The sequence below is a fragment of the Barbus barbus genome (assembly GCF_936440315.1).
Source record: "Barbus barbus genome assembly, chromosome: 10".
In the NCBI taxonomy this organism is placed as follows: Eukaryota; Metazoa; Chordata; class Actinopteri; order Cypriniformes; family Cyprinidae; genus Barbus; species Barbus barbus.
This window is the reverse complement of record NC_136738.1, coordinates 30,090,101-30,109,919: the sequence shown is the minus strand read 5'-3', so window position 1 is coordinate 30,109,919 and position 19,819 is coordinate 30,090,101. Positions and strand designations below refer to the sequence as shown.

General features: G+C 36.5%; 1 protein-coding gene across 1 annotated transcript; it reads left to right on the top strand.

Moving 5' to 3' along the window:
- Positions 1-762: 762 nt before the first annotated feature.
- Positions 763-18,606, top strand: galnt3 (UDP-N-acetyl-alpha-D-galactosamine:polypeptide N-acetylgalactosaminyltransferase 3 (GalNAc-T3)). Its single transcript, XM_079426768.1, has 11 exons — positions 763-894; positions 1,719-2,303; positions 5,279-5,451; positions 10,862-11,011; positions 11,452-11,686; positions 13,173-13,290; positions 13,901-14,101; positions 15,159-15,290; positions 15,480-15,581; positions 16,555-16,707; positions 17,846-18,606. Exons 2-11 carry the CDS (start codon positions 1,807-1,809, stop codon positions 17,957-17,959), a joined length of 1,875 nt encoding a protein of 624 aa, XP_079282894.1. The 5' UTR covers positions 763-894; positions 1,719-1,806; the 3' UTR covers positions 17,960-18,606.
- Positions 18,607-19,819: the final 1,213 nt, after the last annotated feature.

The window sequence follows — 19,819 nt, the reverse complement described above, 5'->3', positions numbered from 1 at the left end:
TTCTGTTTAATAGGGATAATTTAATGTGGTAATGCGTCTAAGTGAGTTTAACGTAGTCGAATGTCACCCATCACTGATGTCAGATGCTTCATGAACAAATGTATTTAGAGTCGTGGAAGTATATGATGCCAGTAACGGGACCCTTCGCTTTTGGATGATTTAGGTTTGTGTAACATTAGGGTGTGAATTATTAGGGGGTCTGTCTCTACTAATTAAGGTTTAAATGTCCCTAAAAGAAATTCATAATAATAGGTTAGGGGTCTTAAAAGTATGTAGTAGGCTATATTCTTTTTGCATGCGAGTTATTACTTTAATTGTTGATTTTAGATTATTTATTTAAAGCAAATGTATTTGTTTTATTTAAAACGTCGTAGGCGATTGCGCCCAGAAAAATACTAAAATAAATGATTTAAAAACGCTGTTAGATCCCGTCCCTGCTCCCACATCCTGGCAGACCGTGACAGTGGTGTTAAAAAGTACACAAAGTTGAATTTCTTCCATAAATTAATTATAGAGAGGACGCTAAAGTGTCTAGAAGGACAAACCCCCCAAAAATAAAACCTCTTACATTTTTATTAAAGAGTTTTTTTGTTTGTTTAAATTTTGCCCTAATAAAAAAAAACTCAACCTTATAAGTGGAAGAGCAACATTGCTTAATAGTTGAAATGTTGACGTTGCTGGACTCACCCTAACAGAATGAAGGCACATGTGGCGCTTACGCACGCGTTACGCAAGTCCCGCCCCTTTACCTGAGAGACGCGCACCTGGATCCAGCGACGCGGAAGTCCGGCTGAGATGAGTACGCTTTGACATCGCCGTGGGCAGCAGTTCTCCTGTGGGACAGTCGCTGTGGAAGTTCAAAACTCGTTTGGATATGATATTTAAACGCAATCGGTATGTCTTGCTGTTTCTTTGCTCTGTCGGCTTTGTTTACCGAGAACTGGACACTGATTGGTAGTTTTGGACAGATTGTGTTATTTTGCTAATAAGGATTAACCCTAAAATGACGGCTATAAAGCAATATGTGTCGCGTTAAATTGACTTTTTTATCTGACAAAAAGGAATACCTCAGTTAAAGTGTCTAAATTGTAAATGTGAATGAATTTCTCCCCCATTTTCCATTTTTATGGAATATTATATTATTTTCATATTTAGATTAATAGTGATAAAGTAAATGGCAAACTTTCATTTGCTTTTCTCCAAAAATACACTGACAATACATTGATATGCATTGATAAAACATGTGTTTGGTAAAGAATATGTATCTAATTGCATCTCATTTTTGATTCAAATTATTTTGGTCTACACCGTATACAGTATGCATTCTAGGGTTAAAAGAAATGTACAAAGAAAGAAGTATTATGCCTCATGAAAATGTGATTTTTAAAAAGATAGACAGAACTGTCAAGTCTGATGTTTGTAATATGATTAATACTTTTCCATTGGTTAAAAGGCCCAATTATCATTTGGAAAGTTTCTGTTAAAATTCTCTCCAAGGGAATGTTGTTAAAGAAATTAAGTTCACAAAATTACCTCTCAAGTGAAGAATGATTTCCCAGCCACCTAAAAGAGGCTTAAATATCAAAGAAAACATTTACGTTGGACGTTCAGAACTGGAGTTCCCAACTTTTCCGTTCTCAAACGAGTTGTCAGGAGTGTTGAACTTGTTCGCGGTCTGGTGCTCGTATATCAGCGTCATCTTTTTGTCCCATTCACAGGTTTGACAGGTGGTGATGTTACACACGGGGTGTGTGTCAGGTGAAGCTTTGTTTCTCACACTCTGAGCGCCGGCTTCGCCTCAAAAGAATGACGTTCTTCCGCAGGCTTCTGCGCAGACGACTGCACCCATGGAAGCTGGCCATAGTGGCGTTGGTGTTCGTGACGTTCCTGTTTCTGATGCAGCGAGAGGTGGTCAGTCAGAACCCCCAGGATGAACCCTGGCTCAAGGGGATTGTGGAGAAACGGGATGGGGTTCTTGAGATGGTCATAGGTGCGGTGAATAACTTCCGGGATGCTATGCCCAAGATGCAGATAAAAGCTCCGGTGAGGAAGCAGGAGAGCCAGGGAAGCCCGGCCTGTCTGTCCGGATACTACACGGCCGCTGAGCTCCGACCGGTCCTAGAAAGACCACCGCAAAACCCCAGTGCCCCAGGGGCTTCTGGGAAGGCTTTTCACACTGACAATCTGAGCTTGTCAGAGCAAAAAGAAAAGGAGAGGGGAGAGGAGAAGCACTGCTTTAACTTGTACGCCAGTGATCGGATCTCACTAAGCAGAGACCTCGGCCCCGATACGAGACCTCCAGAGTACGTACTTCCTGTTTGCTTTAGACACTTCTACAGACAACTTAAGGGAATAGTTCACCTGAAAATGAAAATTAGGTGAGAATGTTCTCACCCTCAGGCCATCCAAGATGTAGATGAGTTTGTTTGTTCATTGGAACATATTTGGATAAATTTAGCATTGCATCACTTGCTCACAAGGAGAGTCCAAACAGTTGATAAACCTATCACGGTAATCCACAAGTAACCAGCACAACTCCAGTCCATCAATTAACGTCTTGTGAAAAGCTGCATGTTTCCAAGAAACAAATCCATCATTAAGACGTTTTAACTTTAAAACCTCCCTTCTGGCTAAAATATGAGTCCTTTATCCATAATATTGCTTTCTCCAATAAAAAAGTTGTCGCTTCTGAATTAGGAGAGAAATGGGCACAGATCAAGCACTCTTTACAAGTGAAAAACAGTCCAAATCAGTTTGAAACAAATATATGTTGGTGGATTTTGATGAGAGATGGACTTTTTCACTGGAGGAAGCCTTAGACTGTGGACTGGTATTTTGACCAGAAGCAATGTTTTAAAGGTAAAACACTTTAAGGATTTTCTTACAAATATGCAGCTTTTCACTTCATAAGATGTTAACTGATGGACTGGAGTGGTGTGGATTATTGTGATGTTTTTATCAGCTGTTTGGACACTCATTCTGACGGCACCCATTCACTGCAGAGCATCCATTTGGTGATGTAATGTTACATTTCTCCAAATCTGTTTTAATGAAGGAACGAACTCATCTACATCTTGGAAGACCTGAGGGTAAGTAGATTTTCAGCAATTTTTTTTAATTATTTTTTCATCAGTTGAGGTGTGCGAGTTATTAATTGGATGCAATATCTGTCTCTTTCACTTTTAAATATTCAGGGTTCCCACAGAAATATCAAGGAATCTTAAAATTGTATTTAATAAAATCCAGGGTCATACAAATTTATGAAGTGATTACACATTTTTCTCGTTATGCCTAGCTTTTAATTAATTAATCTGATGAATATTGCGCTCTGTGAGCCTCATTCATGAAACATGAGCAAAGTAGATGTGCATTAAACTATTCTTGCATAAATTCTTGCATTTAGTTCAATAAAACTATTTATGTAAGAATTAAATTATGACTTACTATGTTCACGTTTCCCCGGGCGCCGCAGCATGGCTGCCCACTGCTCCGGGTGTGTGTTCACGGTGTGTGCGTGTGTGTGTGTGTGTGTGCATTTGTTCACTACTCACTGCTGTGTGTGTGCACTTGGATGGGTTAAACGCAGAGCACCAATTTCGAGTATGGGTCACCATACTTGACAATACGTCACGACTTTACTTTTTTATATCGTAGTCCCTGTAAATGCAATCTTTATGACATTTTACCTAGATTAAAAAAATTAAGACTATACAACCGGAAAGTCACGTAGAAGTAGAGATTCATCTGTCAAAAAGTGTGGGCACCCTTTAACGTTAAGCTGAAACAAAAAACATATATCTACAAATACAGTCATGTTGAAACACAAGTATAGAAGGTCCTTGTGTAAAACTGACATGCAATAGTGTGATCTGCTTTTTTTTACTGAATCACCTGATGTGGGTTCTGCAGCTCTGGCTATCAAAACTCAATCCAAAACCAACCAAAAATAACATGCGGAGACCACCTTGTAGATCGAAGTGGTAGTATAATTCCATTGCCAGCAGAGAAAAACACACAAATACAATGAGACTAATAGGCACTTTTCTAATTTTAAGACACATTTTTACGTCATGTTTTTAGTATTTGTTATGTGGCTTATAAAGTGCACAATCGAAAGGATTTTGACAAATTTACCAAGAATGTTAGTGTGAGGAGAATCTGTTTATCTGTGAGGATAATCAGTGACTCTGTGAAACTACAGACTAGCCTCAGACACATTATTTAAACATGTCTATGCAGATATTGCTACTAATTACAGACTGAGACAAAAATGAGCTTTTTTCTCTAATTAAACACATTTGTTCTTGCCCTTATTGCTTTAGTGGGGTGATATACACAACACCAGAGTTCCTATTGCTCATTGTTATACAAAGTGTCACACAACACACAATTAGGAGTCTGCAGAATGAAATCCAGATGAGGACTGGGTGACATAGCCGAATACATTTTGATATTTATGCATTTACTCTAAAAAGGCTTAGAAGAGTGATTGTAATTCATCATCAGTTCAACCAAACAGCCATTATAGCTAAATTAATTACATTTTTTTATTGCAAGAAGTAACATACAATAGAAACGTAGTTAAAATAATTCTGTAATTTTACTTGTGTACCAATATAAAAATACTAAATACTAAACATAAGTATTTTAAGGTGATGCAAATCAAATGTTGAATCAATGTTGAACTGATTCATAATCATGGACAGTTTCTGATTCTCAGAAATCAGTCAAGTTTTCTAATTCGAATGCCGTTTATTAACGCTGTATTATTATTATTTGTTTTTACGTAAATTTAAATGAGATTTAAATAGAAATGTATAAGCATTGTGATACTGTTATAGTTTTTATTTTGCATTAGTTTTATTTTTAATTTTAAGGTTTTAGAAATTTTGTTGTATCCTTTTGTCTTTTTCGTTAGTTACTGTTTTTTTGTTTATATAGTTATATATATATATATATATTTTTTTTTTTATTGTATATTTTTGAAATTTCATATTTGTATTGATATTTCAGTCAATCTTTATTTTATTTAAAGTAACAATTTTTGTGTGTGTGTGTGTGTATTTAGGTATGTATACATGTGTGTATGTGTATGTATGTGTTTGTGTAAGTAAATGTGTATTTGTATGCATGTATGTTTAATTTTAGTCTTTAGGAAATACACTGGCCAAGTGGGGCCAATATATTGCCCAGCCCTAATCCAGACATTTCGCAGACATCTGTTGAATAAAACATCCTCCCCCCATCTCCCCTTTATTTCTCTCTTTTCCTCTCACAGATGCATCGAACAGACATTCAGACGCTGTCCACCCCTGCCGACCACAAGCGTGATCATCGTCTTCCACAACGAGGCGTGGAGCACGTTACTGCGCACCGTCTACAGCGTCCTGCACACATCCCCTGCTCTGCTCCTCAAAGAAATCATCCTCGTGGATGACGCCAGCTCTGAAGGTAACTCACCTCCAGCGCGCAGCCCCACCAGACCGTCCGTGTGTTTTAATGGGCGTCCGGTTTCACTCAAGCAACCCGCTTTACTGAATTCCTGTATGCCTGCTGACACCCGGTGCTCGTGAAGCAGGTTACTACAGGAAACAGAGCTGTTTGGGAATGTTCTCAGAGGAGTTTTGCTCAGCCGGTGAAGGGGGTCTGGGGTATAGAGGCCTATCAGCGAACTCTTAAAAACCAGATCTTTGACTGGTGGATGAAGAAATGCAAAGAAGAACATGAGCATTAGAGCAGTGGTTCCCAACTGGTTTGCTTCAGAAGCACTATTTGACATTAGACCTCAAGTGGTGACTCAACATGACACAAAAAATTGCTTGTTAAAACTGTAATGTCTTTACAGTCGTATGCTGAAATTTGGCGGTGCATCAATTTTAATGGTAAGACTTTACAATAAGTTCCCATTTGTTAACATTAGGGTAATTAACAAAGATGAATAACTACTGTAACAAATGTATTGCTCATTGTAAATGTTAGTTAATGTTTTAACAAATAGGACCTTATTCTAAAGAGTTACCATTTAAATTCCAGCAATATGCATATGATTTTTCTAAACCAACTAAATGTTTCTCGGCAACTAAACCATATTATGTCCGTAACACAATTGCATGAGGCTGTGTCTGGTTTCTTTCACCTTGTGTAATTTTATTAATGGTTCTTGTGGATGAGGGTGCGTTGCATGACCTGCCAATGACATTTAACTAACATTGACTGAATGGCAAATAAGTTGGCACCAAAATACCGCAGAGTTTGATTTGATTTTGGCGTAAATTGACAACAACAGCATGAGTCTATGTTGAGTCTTTGCTTTGCTAAATATGCACAATTACACTATTGTCCAATAGTTTTTGTTTTATTTAATGTTTTTGAAAGAAGTATCTTATGCTCACCAAGGGTGCATTTATTTGATCATTAAAAAACAGTAATATTATTACAATTTAAACTAACTGTTTTCTATGTTAATATATTTTAAAATGTAATTGATTCCTGTGATCAAAGCTGTATTTTCTGCATCATTACTCCAGTCTTCAGTGTCACATGATCCTTCAGAAATCATTCTGATATGCTGATTTGCTGCTCAAGAAACATTGTTATCAATATTTGTGGAAAACGTGACTTTTTTTCAGGATTTTATGAGGAATATGAAAGTTCAAAAGAACATCATTTTTTTGAACATTATAAATATCCTCACTGTCAATTTTGATCAATTTAATGCATCCTTGCTGAATGAAAATATTTCTTTCTTTCAAAAAGAAAACCCCATTTTTTATGGTTCTGTGCATGATTAGTTGCATTTGATTATTTGCATTCAGCATTGTTTTTACCCTATTGAACAGATCAGAACAGACCTGCTTACTATCCATTTTGGGTTGAGAACCACTGCACTAGATCTCATCTATCCGTTCCCCTGGTTGAATCACGCAGGGACCGAACTTTCTCTCTTGGCCGCACGCCATGTGAGAAATAAAAGCCAGGGAATTGGCTTTCAACTATTCTTTTACGCTCCCTCTTCTTTTAATTACACCCTCCGTCTCTCTTTCTCAAGCAATTCCAGCTTCCGCTGAGAAAGACCAGTCTTGTGTGTGTAGGTCCCCACCCTCGGAGGTAGCCAAACCCTATAGGACGTCCCGCTGTGCTGTTGAATCATTTCAGCTGCTTTCAGCCGGCTTAGTGTTACACCTTTACTCTTCAATGATTCTGAGGAGGATAATACATATTATGTGATATCATAAATCACAATGTCTGGGTTGGGAAAGCCACTCTTTAACTGCAGCTTCCCAAGCGACTCATCATTTAAAGTAGTTAAATGGTCAAGAAACCCTCCCTGCTCATTAAAAAACTGCTTGTGATGGTTTATGAAAATTTTCCAAACCTGTTCCAAACCTGTACGAGTTTTTTTTTCAGCTGTTGAACACAAAAGAAGATATTTTGAGGAATGTTGGTAACCAAACAGCTGATGGTCCCCATTGACTTCCATAGTATGGAAATACTATGGAAGTCAATGGGAACCATCAACTGTTGCTAACATGAAGACTTTTCTACAGAGATATATATATATAAGTGATATATATAAGTGCATAAGTGACACTTTACTTTAAAGTTACAGTATACATCACTATTTTTAGCTAGTTACTCCTCAGTTCTGTATAATATATAATATTATACCAAAGTGCTGGTCAGTGGCTTTGCCCTGAGGGCTGCTGGGAGACTGCAGACTCATGAATGAGTGCTTAATGAATACGTACACACCCATACCTACTAGATTAAAGGTGCTGCTTGAGCTTTGTCCTGCTCCTTTGCTAAAAGAGTATTATTATGTCTTTTATCCCAGCATACTGAATCTAAAACGTACCATGACAGAATACTGGATCAGTTTGAAAGAAAAACATTAAATTTAATCATACAGCTTTTTAAAAGTAACACTTTTGGACAAAGTTGGAAGAGCACCAACTGTAATATAAATCTGAAATGTGTTCCAAAACCTATTGAGTAGCCTCGCTGTATGCTACATAGGCAGCTGCCTTTTAAGGGTACATGCAAACAACAATTTATTTAACATTTAACAATTCATGAGGAGTAATTAATGACAGAATTTTCATTTTGGGGTGAACTATCCCTTTAAATATATACTGCTGTTCACAAATATGTGATTGGTAAGATTTTTTGATGTTTTTGAAAGAAGACTCTTCTGCTCACCAAGGCTGCATTTATTTAATAAAAAATACAGTAAAAATAGTTCAGTTATGAAATATTATTATAATATAAATTAATGTTTCCTATGTGAATATATTTAAAAATTAATTTATTCCTGTGATGCAAAGCTGAATTTTCAGCATCATTACTCCAGTCTTCAGTCACATGATCCTTCAGAAATCATTATAATATGCTGATTTGCTGCTCAAGAAACATTTCTGATTATTATCAATACTGAAAAGACTTTTTTGTGGAAACCGTGAAATTTTTTGTTTGATGAATAGAAAATTTAAAAATATGCTAGAATTTGTTCAAAATAGAAATCTTTTGTAATATTAGAAATCTTTCACTTCACTTTATATCAATTTAATACATCCTTGCTGAATAAAAGTATTAATTTCATGCCAAAAAAAAAAAAAAGCCATTTGTCTCATTTTGTCCACCATCTGGATGGATATTTTAAAGGGCACCTATTATGCCCCTTTTTACAAGATGTAATATTGGTCTTGTGTGTCCTCAGAATGTGTCTGTGAAGTTTCAGCCCAAAATACCCAACAGATCATTTATTATAACAGCTGGAAAATGTTTTTGGGGTGTGTCTAAAAAAGAGCTGTTTTGGAGTGTATCGCTTTAAATGCAAATGAGCTACATATTCCCGCCCACATCGCCAGAAGAGGGCGTTACGTATACGTCTCTATACATTGCATATCTACAGCAATAAACAGCTGGTAGAATCAACATAACAGAGCGAGAGAACCGGTGTTCAGCTGTACATATGGGAAGACAAATGCACTGAAAGTGGGACGAAACAGCGCAATGTTACAGAGCTCGCGCTGCGCTGATTAATGGACCGAGCCGCGCTACGAACGGTACAAACTAATCTCACAAGTGCGGCGCTGATCAGTTAAAAAATACTAAATGTACACACAAATACGGTTAAAACACTAAACACTATATCGACATGACATTCACAAAGGCGTCTGGAGTGATGCACGTATTCAGGCAGATTTTGAGGCGCATTACCTTGAAAAATGAAAGTAATCCACAGCGTCCTCAGCGGCTCAGATTTTGGGAGAAAATTAAGACTCTTATATTCAGTCTTAAGGCCTTTCCACACTGAGCGCGTGGCGAAAAGGCGAGGCGAATTGCCCGTGAATGTTGCTTTCACACCGAGCGCGAAACAAATCCTATATTACCTTCTGCTAATTCACGCCTGCACGCTAGGGGGCGCCGACCAACAATGTTTTTTCTTTCTTCATGTAGCATATGTATCTTGTGTGGTTTACATCATCCGCTGCTAAATATACAGCATTAAATTAAGATAAATAACTTGTATTTCTTCATCAGAAACACAAAATATCCATAATGTTTACAAGAATGCATCTGAAATAATTAGAGGTACAATTAGCATCACGCTACATTGAAAATGTATGTAATTATTAACGTTTTTGCTCAAAACCCACTTTAAATCATCATCGAATGCTTGTAATAACTTCCGATTGTGATCTAAAATGGATTTTGATTCTATAATAGGCAGACATGCACTCTTTGCACGTTTTATAATGGACTAATCACTTGTCATGTGTCATAAACATCCTTTATTGTTAAAATAAATACCATGAACTGCATAAAAACATATACAGAAAACCTATCTTCATAATTATAGGTCTATTTGCTTTCATATTTCATGTGTAGAAACAATTTCTCTCTTTTTTTATATATATACGCAAGGGCAAGAGATATGATTACATGATTGACAGGTCTAGATGAACAAGCTTTGACTCATAAACACTCGCGCTTGCGGAAGAAAATGGACGGTGCTCGTCAGATCACATGATTCAGTGGTGAATTAATATGTTATTCTGTATAAAGAACATATGAGAGTAGTCTGTTCTTAAATACCAACAATAACAACAACTCGGCATTCACTCTTCTTTCTTGCGGAAAAAGTCCTCTACTTCGGTGTTTTTACGCTCGTGCTCAATACAGTCTTCTGAGCTTTTAACCCCACCGCGTCGACCTTTTGGGTAACAGCAGTTGCTCTGGTCATGTGATGTAATGCTCAAATCTTATTGGACTGCCTGTGTTTTCGCTTTGCGAAATTCAGAAGATTCGTTGGACTTTCGGTACTTGAATGTTCGCGGTCTATGTGGAAGCATCCATAGGAAGCTATTGTTTTATTCCCGCCCATCATTGCGTTCGAAATTCGTTTCGCTTTTTCGCGCTCGGTGTGGAAAGGCCTTTACATCCAAACACAGAGCATCAGGATTGCTTGTGAGTCATTGTTGATGTTACAGCTGCTCGAACACCGAGAAAATGAAGGACAGCTTACAACCGCTGAGGCAGAAACTATAGCAATGCAGGGCTGTCAATCAGCCCTCCGAAATGTGACATCACACTGCGTGAGAATCAAAACGGCAGGCCTAGTGAGACTCACTTGGTTTAAAGGGGATTAAAAAATGAGGAGTTGGTGGATTTTTATCATTGTAGGGTGGTTGTGTGCACACACTGCCAACACACATTTGTGTCCAAACACCATGTAAATGTGGATTTTGCACAATAGGTGCCCTTTAATGCATTCTGAGATTCCCTTCTCCAAGAAAGAATACATTCCTTATTTTATCATTCCTTATAATTGACTGCAAAACATTTCTCTTTCTCACAGAGCGACTAAAGGACGAACTGGACGAGTATCTGAAACAGCTGCACATCGTCCGCGTGGTCCGTCAGCGAGAACGAAAAGGCCTTATCACTGCGCGGCTCCTCGGGGCCTCCGTGGCCACGGGCGAAACGCTCACCTTCCTGGATGCCCACTGTGAGTCATTTTAAGGAGTCAATCACTCCCACTCAAATGTGCTGGATTCACATTAATAGGGTTTGTCTCTTAATAAAAACACATTCTTTATAACAAGCCTGTGGTCAGTTAGAGCTGCTCTGCCCTGGAAAGAATCTGATGCTTTTTAATTCTGTATGAGTTTAGGCTTGTTAAACATTCATGATGTTTTTTAGAAAGTGTTTGTGTCCTCCGCTGGTGTGGTTGACTGGGAGACGGTCAGCCAGCATGCAGAAATTACTAAAATTGATTTAGAAGACGGTCTTATTTATTCATCTGGGCTGTGTTTATGCATTAGGGTGTTTGTAAGTAAGTACGTTGAAGTAAATGAGAGTAAGAGGTGATGGTGTAGCCTAAGGCCAGGAATGTACTGGAAGACTTCAAAGTGATTTTATCAAGCAATTCCTGCTTGGTTTGTTTAGGTGAATGTTTCCACGGATGGCTTGAGCCGCTGCTGGCCAGGATAGCGGAGAACTCCACCGCCGTAGTGAGTCCCGACATAACCACCATTGACCTGAACACGTTCGAGTTCATGAAACCCTCACCATACGGACAGCATCATAACCGGGGGAATTTTGACTGGAGCCTTTCTTTTGGTTGGGAGACCCTTCCGGATCATGAGAAACGGAGACGCAAAGATGAGACGTACCCTATTAAGTAAGAAAACACTCATGCAATGACATTACAGGCCTGTATGATTTAAAATACCTTTTGAACTACCCTTTGAAAGTCTCTTTTGCTCACAGATGCTACATTGTTTTATCAAAAAAATCTGTAAAATCAGTAATATTGGGAAATATTATTACATTGAACAAAATTATAAACGCAACTTTTGTTTTTGCACCCATTTTTCATGAGCTGAACTCAAAGATCTAAGACTTTTTCTATGTACACACAAGGCCTATTTCTCTCAAATATTGTTCACAAATCTGTCTAAATCTGTGTTAGTGAGCACATATCCTTTGCCGAGATAATCCATCCACCTCACAGGTGTGGCATATCAAGATGCTGATTAGACAGCATGATTATTGCACAGGTGTGCCTTAGGCTGGCCACAATAAAAGGCCACTCTAAAATGTGCAGTTTTACTGTATTGGGGGGGTCCGAAAACCAGTCAGTATCCGGTGAGTATGCTGGCCGTGCAAGAACTGGGATGTTTTCAGCTTCCAGGAAGTGTGTACAGATCCTTGCAACATGGGGCCGTGCATTATCATGCTGCAACATGAGGTGATGGTCGTGGATGAACGGCACAACAATGGGCCTCAGGATCTCATCACGGTCTCACTGTTCATTCAAAATGCCATCAACACAGGTGCATTTTATTGATGGCATTTTGAATGCACTTGCCAATATCCAGCAAGTTCTCACAGCCATTGAAGAGCAGTGGACAACCTGATCAACTCTATGCGAAGGAGATGTGTTGCACTGCGTGAGGAAAATGGTGGTCACACCAGATACTGACTGGTTTTCGGACCCCCCCCCCAATACAGTAAAACTGCACATTTTAGAGTGGCCTTTTATTGTGGCCAGCCTAAGGCACACCTGTGCAATAATCACGCTGTCTAATCAGCATCTTGATATGCCAAACCTGTGAGGTGGATGGATTATCTCAGCAAAGGATAAGTGCTCACTAACACAGATTTAGACAGATTTGTGAACAATATTTGAGAGAAATAGGCCTTTTGTGTACATAGAAAAAGTCTTAGATCTTTGAGTTCAGCTCATTAAAAATGGGGGCAAAAACAAAAGTGTTGCGTTTATAATTTTGTTCAGTGTACTATTTAAAATCAATATTTTCTACTGGAATATATTTTAAAATGTAATTTATTTGTGTGATGCACTGCTGAATTTTCAGCATCATTACTCCAGTCTTCAGTGTCACATGATCCTTCAGAAATCATTCTCTTTTTGTGTTTAGTGGAAGAGAAAATGTCATACAGGTTTGGAACAGCATGACTATTCTTTAAATGATTTGAGTAAATAGATTTGTTAAGACTCAGGCGCGCATTTGATTTCATTGTTTGTTTTCCATTAAACGTTTCTATTATCCATGCACACACAAAACACACATTTCAGTCATTTTCTGTCTAATGAAAAAACATTTAAAGAAACATTTACACTGTAATCGCATTTGCCCTCGCAGGACGCCAACATTCGCAGGGGGATTGTTCTCCATTTCCAGAGATTATTTCTACCATGTAGGAAGCTATGATGAGGAAATGGAGATTTGGGGAGGAGAAAATATTGAAATGTCCTTCAGGGTGAGTCAAAATTCGTTTAACACACATCTTTCATTCGATCTTGGCACAAGCTTAGTGTATATTGATTAAGTCACATTTGAATGAAGTAAGACTGATTTCTGCACTTGACATGTCATAAATTAAACACTTTTTAGAGATTCAAAGCAAGAAACTTATATTGATTACACTGATGTTCAAGTTCTGTTTGTTCATATGCTTGCTTGGTAGATAAATTCTCAAGTTATTTGAGAAATTATTAGATTAACTGTTACATTAAGTAAAGGAAGATTGTTTTGTGTTTATGTAACTTAGATTTACATTTTTGAGTTACTTTTGTGAACTTTTTTGATTGGTAATGAATGGTTGAGTCAGAATTTTTAATCAGTTCATTTAAATAAACTGATTCATGGAAATAAATAAAAGCTTTCCAACTCTGTACCATTTCTGCTGTAAAAAATTTAAATCAGTGACTATATGAAAAGGAAGGATCAGAAAACTAGTTTAATGAAACTATCTTTATTTTAATATTTTGGCCACAAATTTTCCTAAAGTCTGTCTGTGTTTGAATGAATAAAGCTTCCTTTTCTTCTGATATTAGTTCACATCCTGATCTGCTGCTCTCGTCGTTCAGGTTTGGCAGTGTGGCGGGCAGCTAGAAATCATGCCCTGTTCAGTCGTAGGCCATGTGTTTCGCACAAAGAGTCCGCACACCTTCCCTAAAGGCACGCAGGTGATCGCTCGCAACCAGGTGCGTCTGGCTGAGGTCTGGATGGACGACTATAAAAAGATCTTCTACCGGAGGAACCAGCAGGCCGCTCAGATCGCCAAAGAGGTACAGCTCCCAACATTAGTCCTTAATTTTGTAACAAAAGCAGAAGTTGCATTTCTGTGGGTTTAATTGGAGCTATTGTATGGCACAAATGCTCCCAGCATACGAAGAGCTGTCTCACTCCTGTTACTGCTCTTCTGTTCTTTTCTACTGTCCTTTCAGATAAAAGCAAAAAATAAATAAATAACTTTTAATTTAAAAAGCTGTTAAAATAATATACTTTTTAATAAAAAAAAAATAAAAAAAAAATTATGGAATTATTTAATGCATTTATTAATGATCATTTTTAAAAAAAAAATTAAATAAATTATTTTTAAAAAGCCTTATACACACTACAGTTTTGTTACACAAATTGATGTTTACCTGCAATTGGTTTATATAAATAAAATTATTTAAATAAATTAGACAATTAATTAAATATTTAAATAAAGCTGTACACTGAGATAATTTAATTTATTTATTTCATATTTAATTTTTTGGGAAATGGAATTTGCCTGTATTTGTTTTTAAATGAATGAAATTAATTAAATATTTAAAAAAGCCTTATACTGAGATAATTTAATTGATCTAATTCATGTTTTATTATACTTTTCTTTTAAAAAAAAAAATTATTGACGTAAGTCATTAAAAATGGCGTCCTGCTGTTGTTACACAATTTTTTTTTTATATAAAAATTTTATATAAATAAAAAACTAAAAGCCTTGCACTGAGATAATTTGATTAAATTATTTATTTTGTTTTATTATAGTTTTCATTTTATTTACATCATTAAAACTGCCACCCTACAGTTGTGTTATACAAATGGGTTTTGCCTGCACTTATTGTAATGGCATTGTAGAGTTAAGAGACTTGAGGCCTTTTGCCAGGCTTTCATCTTGCTGGTCTTCTGCGAACTAAACCACAGAAATCCCTTAACATTCTCAATGTGTAGCCAAGACCTGCTGCTGGTTCATAAGCGTAGACAGACAGCTTTAAAGTGGAGCCTCAGACAGCCTGTGGGCAGCTTTAATATGAGATTCAAAGGCAGTTTCTATAATGAAGCTAACATCTCTTTCCACAGCGCTCTTTTGGAGACATCTCCAAGCGTGTAGATCTCCAGGATAAACTCCAGTGTAAGAGCTTTTCCTGGTATTTGAAGAACGTCTATCCAGAGGTCTTCATGCCCGATCTCAACCCGCTGCAGTTTGGTGCGGTGAGTTTGTGTACAGTGGCTGGGACGTCCCTGTATTTCTCTGGTGTTTTGTCTGGCCGCTGCGGTTTCCCACTATGCATCGGATCTCGGAGAAAGCCGTTCTGTAAAACCTTGTTTTAACAGCTTTCATGTTACGAAACCACAATCCGTTCCATTTCCTCCTTCAGCCCTCCTTCTGTCTCCCTCCAGATAAAGAACGTGGGGAAGGAGGCCTGCTTGGACGCGGGAGAGAGTAATGAGGGAGGGAAACCTCTCATTATGTACCCCTGCCACGGGATGGGAGGAAACCAGGTAATTGGAGCAGGAACAGATTGTCCTGTGAATGAATCAATGGAATTGATAAGATGACACACAAACCACTCTCCTTTTAAATTGTTTTGGTACAAATAAATAATAATTTAATTTAAGTGAAAGTGATTTATTATTTTCTCTCTCTCTCTCTCTCTATATATATATATATATATATATATATATATATATATATATATATATATATATATATATATATATATATATATATATATATATATATATATATATATATATATATTAAATAATAAATAATTTAAATCAGATGAAGGTGCTTTTGAAGTACTTTTTTAATTTTATATTTAATTTTATTTTCATTAAAGGAACAAAAAATAGTCCATACAATTGCTTTTGATGTTTTATTTATTTGTTTGTTACAGTATCAGCAAAAATATAAAAAATAGTCCATATAATTCAAGCACTATATTATATAATATATTAAATATCAGTTTATTTAATATTATGTAGTTATTTAAATCAGGAGAAATTGCTTTTTTATTTATTATTAGAAATTTCTCATTTATTATTAGAAATTACTTTTATTTTATTTATTAAAGGAACAGTAAACAAAAACTATACAAAATAGTCCATGCAATTGCTTTGTTTGTATTTATTTATTTTCCCTTACAGGAACAGTAAAAATGTAATAAAAACAGTCTATACAATTCAAGCACTATGCTATATAACATATTTATTATAATCAGGTGAAGTTGATTTTATTTAATTTTATTTGCAATTTTATACAAAACCTTTTCAAAGCTTGGTGTTTTTGAACACAAGCACGAATGATATTTGAATGATATTCAATTTCTAGGTGCATCTCAGATATCATTTTAATTAGTTCCCTTGATATGTTTTCCAGAAGCTCTCAGGAGTTTCCAGGCAAGCATCTTTATCCGTTTAATGAAGTGTTTTCTCATGGTGAAGGTCATTTCTCTCTTCTCTGCTCGTACAGTATTTCGAGTACTCGACCCATCACGAGATCAGGCACAACATTCAGAAGGAGCTCTGTTTGCATGGGACGGATGGAGTCGTCAAATTAGAGGAGTGCCAGTATAAAGGTCACAACACCATCACAGGACCTCAGCAGAGATGGGAGCTCAGAGAGGTAGAACGCTGGAGATCTCGCATTCTTTTACACACGCTTTCTCTCTTCTTCACAAGCCTCTGATCTTTAAACTCAACTCCAAAACAGCCCGAGGCCATGCTGTGTTCCTCAGCTCACCCTCCTCTAAAGCCAACATTGTCTTTCGAGACTTGTCATCTCCTGTTGTGCTTGTTAATGCTCGTTTTTATCAAAACTCAAACACTGATTTGCAATATGTCTGGCTTTGTTGCAAAAACTAGCGAGCCTCCTTGCTGTTTGCTGTTTACATAGACAGCTGCTTTCTAAGGGAGCATCCAAACCATCATGTGACCTTAAAAGTGATAGATTTAGAGCAGCAATGATGCAAAAGTCTAGCAAGCACAACCAAATATTGAGTAAAATACACACCAATCGATATATATAATTCAGTAAGTTTTTTATGTTTTAACAGCCTCTTATGCTCATCAAGGCTGCATTTATATTGTTTACATAAAAACAGTAATATTGTGAAATATTATTATAAATTAAAATAGCTGTTTTCTATTTGAATAAATTTTAATTCCTGTGATGCAAAGCTGAATTTTCAGCATCATTACTAAGTCTTCAGTGTCACATGATCCTTCAAAAAAAAAAATTAAATTAAGAATTGTTATTTGCAAAAAGTTAAATTCAATATTGAAGTCATATTCTGCTCTGAAATACTTGTGTGTGTGTATATATATATGTGTGTGTGTGTGTGTGTGTGTGTGTGTGTAGAGATAAAAATACAGCTAGATCCAGCTACAAACTAAAGTCAAATAAAAATTACAACATTTCTCTTGCTCCATCTTCAATGTTTTTTTTTTTTTTCACAAATCTTATCGTGTTACACTATGGGATTGTGTGCCAAAATGTGGCCTTTTGGAATAAACCTAAGCACACACCTTAATGCCTTAAAATGCAGCCTACATAGGCAGCTCTCCTGTGTAACGTCAAAACTAACATTTCTAAGCAGACTAAACCAAAGTATATATTGAAGAACTAAGAAAATGAGAGAAAAGAGCTTGATTTAAGTGTATGGCTGTCCATCTTATGCCGATTTAAGCCTGCTGATGTTTGGTTTTGTGATTTGGCTGGACTGCAGCGCTGATCCTGCTCTGTTATTTTATTCCCTTTGCAGGATCAGCTGTTCTATAACAAGGGCTCAAAACAGTGCCTGACCGCTCGACATGAGAACCCCTCTCTAGTGCCCTGCAATCCAGCTGACAAGTACCAGCTCTGGGTCTTCACATGAACTGCGGGAGCAATGACACAGACGAAGACACAGACACAGACACAGACGAAGACACAGACACAGACACAGACACAGACACAGACACAGACACAGACACTCACTCACTCTCAGGGTCCAAAACTTAACTTCTTGCCACAGCTGCCAATGAATTCAGGAGAATTTACATGCCAAAATGATTTCTTACTGGCCATGAAACTGTAGTTTACAGTATTTTTTACATAAATACATTTTTATTCATATGAAAATTAATTACAGAGCACATTTTAACGAACAGTGCAACTCATTTGCTCTGTCCCAAATACTACATAGACAGCTGCATTCTTAGGGAGCATCCTGATGGTCATGGAACCTCAGAAGTAAGTGACTGATTTCTAATGCTCTACACATGCAGAGACTTAATAGGGTGCGACAGTGCCTGTCCACTTCTTCAGTATCCTTCATTCTAGAAATGTTTTTTCCCATACATTTTTCTGATTTTAAACAGTCTACGAGGCGAATCACAACATTACTTAGATTTGTACTAAAAAAGTTTAGAAATCAGACAAAAAGACTATACTTTATGATGCACACTTGTCACAGTTCTCTGATTGATGGAGATTTCTCTACAGAATCATGGGTAATGTAGTTTTTCACCAGGAATTTCACTTAAAAAAAAAAAAAAAGTTTAAATAATTTATTTTTTAATTAATGCAGTCTGATTGCTTCATCAAAAGCATATGAGCATAAAAGCATAAGATATTGTTAACAATTAATATCCCTACACTCTTACAAAATAAAGGTTCCAAAAGCGTATTTTTGCAGTGATGCCATAGAACAACTATTTTTGGTTCCCAAAAGAACCTTTCAGTGAACAGTTCCTAAAAGAACCATTTTGAAGAACATTTAAAAAATCTAAAGAAACTTTTTCGACTATAAAGAACCGTTTCTGCATTTGAAAGGTTCCTTGGATGTTCAAGGTTCTTCATGGAACCATTGATGCCAATAAAGAACCTTTATTTTTAAGAGTGAACATGAATGGGATTTTTACTCTCGTAACCTTCTGTTGCACTGTACAGGTTGTTCAGTAGAGTTTGCGTTTAGCATGTTGCTGTTAACATACTCTAACAGAAACAAGAATCGTTTAAAATGAGTGTTTTCAATTAGATTTGAACTGTTTTATCTGATTCATTTGGTATTGGATGTTTTAGAAGCATATTTGTGAATTCCTTAAAAATATTAAAACAAAGATGCCAAAAATTTAACTTGACTGAGGGCCAAAAGTAAATGTTGCAGATTTGCAGTATATCCAACTATATTATATTAAAATGTGTTACATTTTTAAGTAAACAAAAATGCAAATATTTTTTTTATCAACTTCACCTACATTGTTTTTATTCCAATGCAAAAATAAAACAAACAACAACAACAAAACATTTTTAAAACAAAATTATAAATAAGAAATGAAGATATTCTTCAAGTTGCATGTTTTTTTATTCCACCGATTTTTAAAATATTTTTTGATATAGCATGGTGCATCAAATCAAGATCATTACAGACCAAACTGTGTGCATTTTTGTGTTAAAAGAATTGGAAACGTGACCATAATAATGAAATTCCCATCCTTATTTATAATTAACATTTATCTTAACTCATTCACCATCTTAGATGGACTTTTTCACAGAGCTTCTTGCAGTGCATAATGGGATTGCCTTCTTTTTCAGCAGATGCTTTTTATGATTTATGGTCAGATAAACATGCAATCAGTCTCACAATCACAGTTAAACTGAGCAATATTGCGGATCTTTATAAAGTGAAAGACAAAGCATATGTTATTTACTTGCCAAAGCAAATTTGATGTATGATGCATTGCAAGTGTTAATT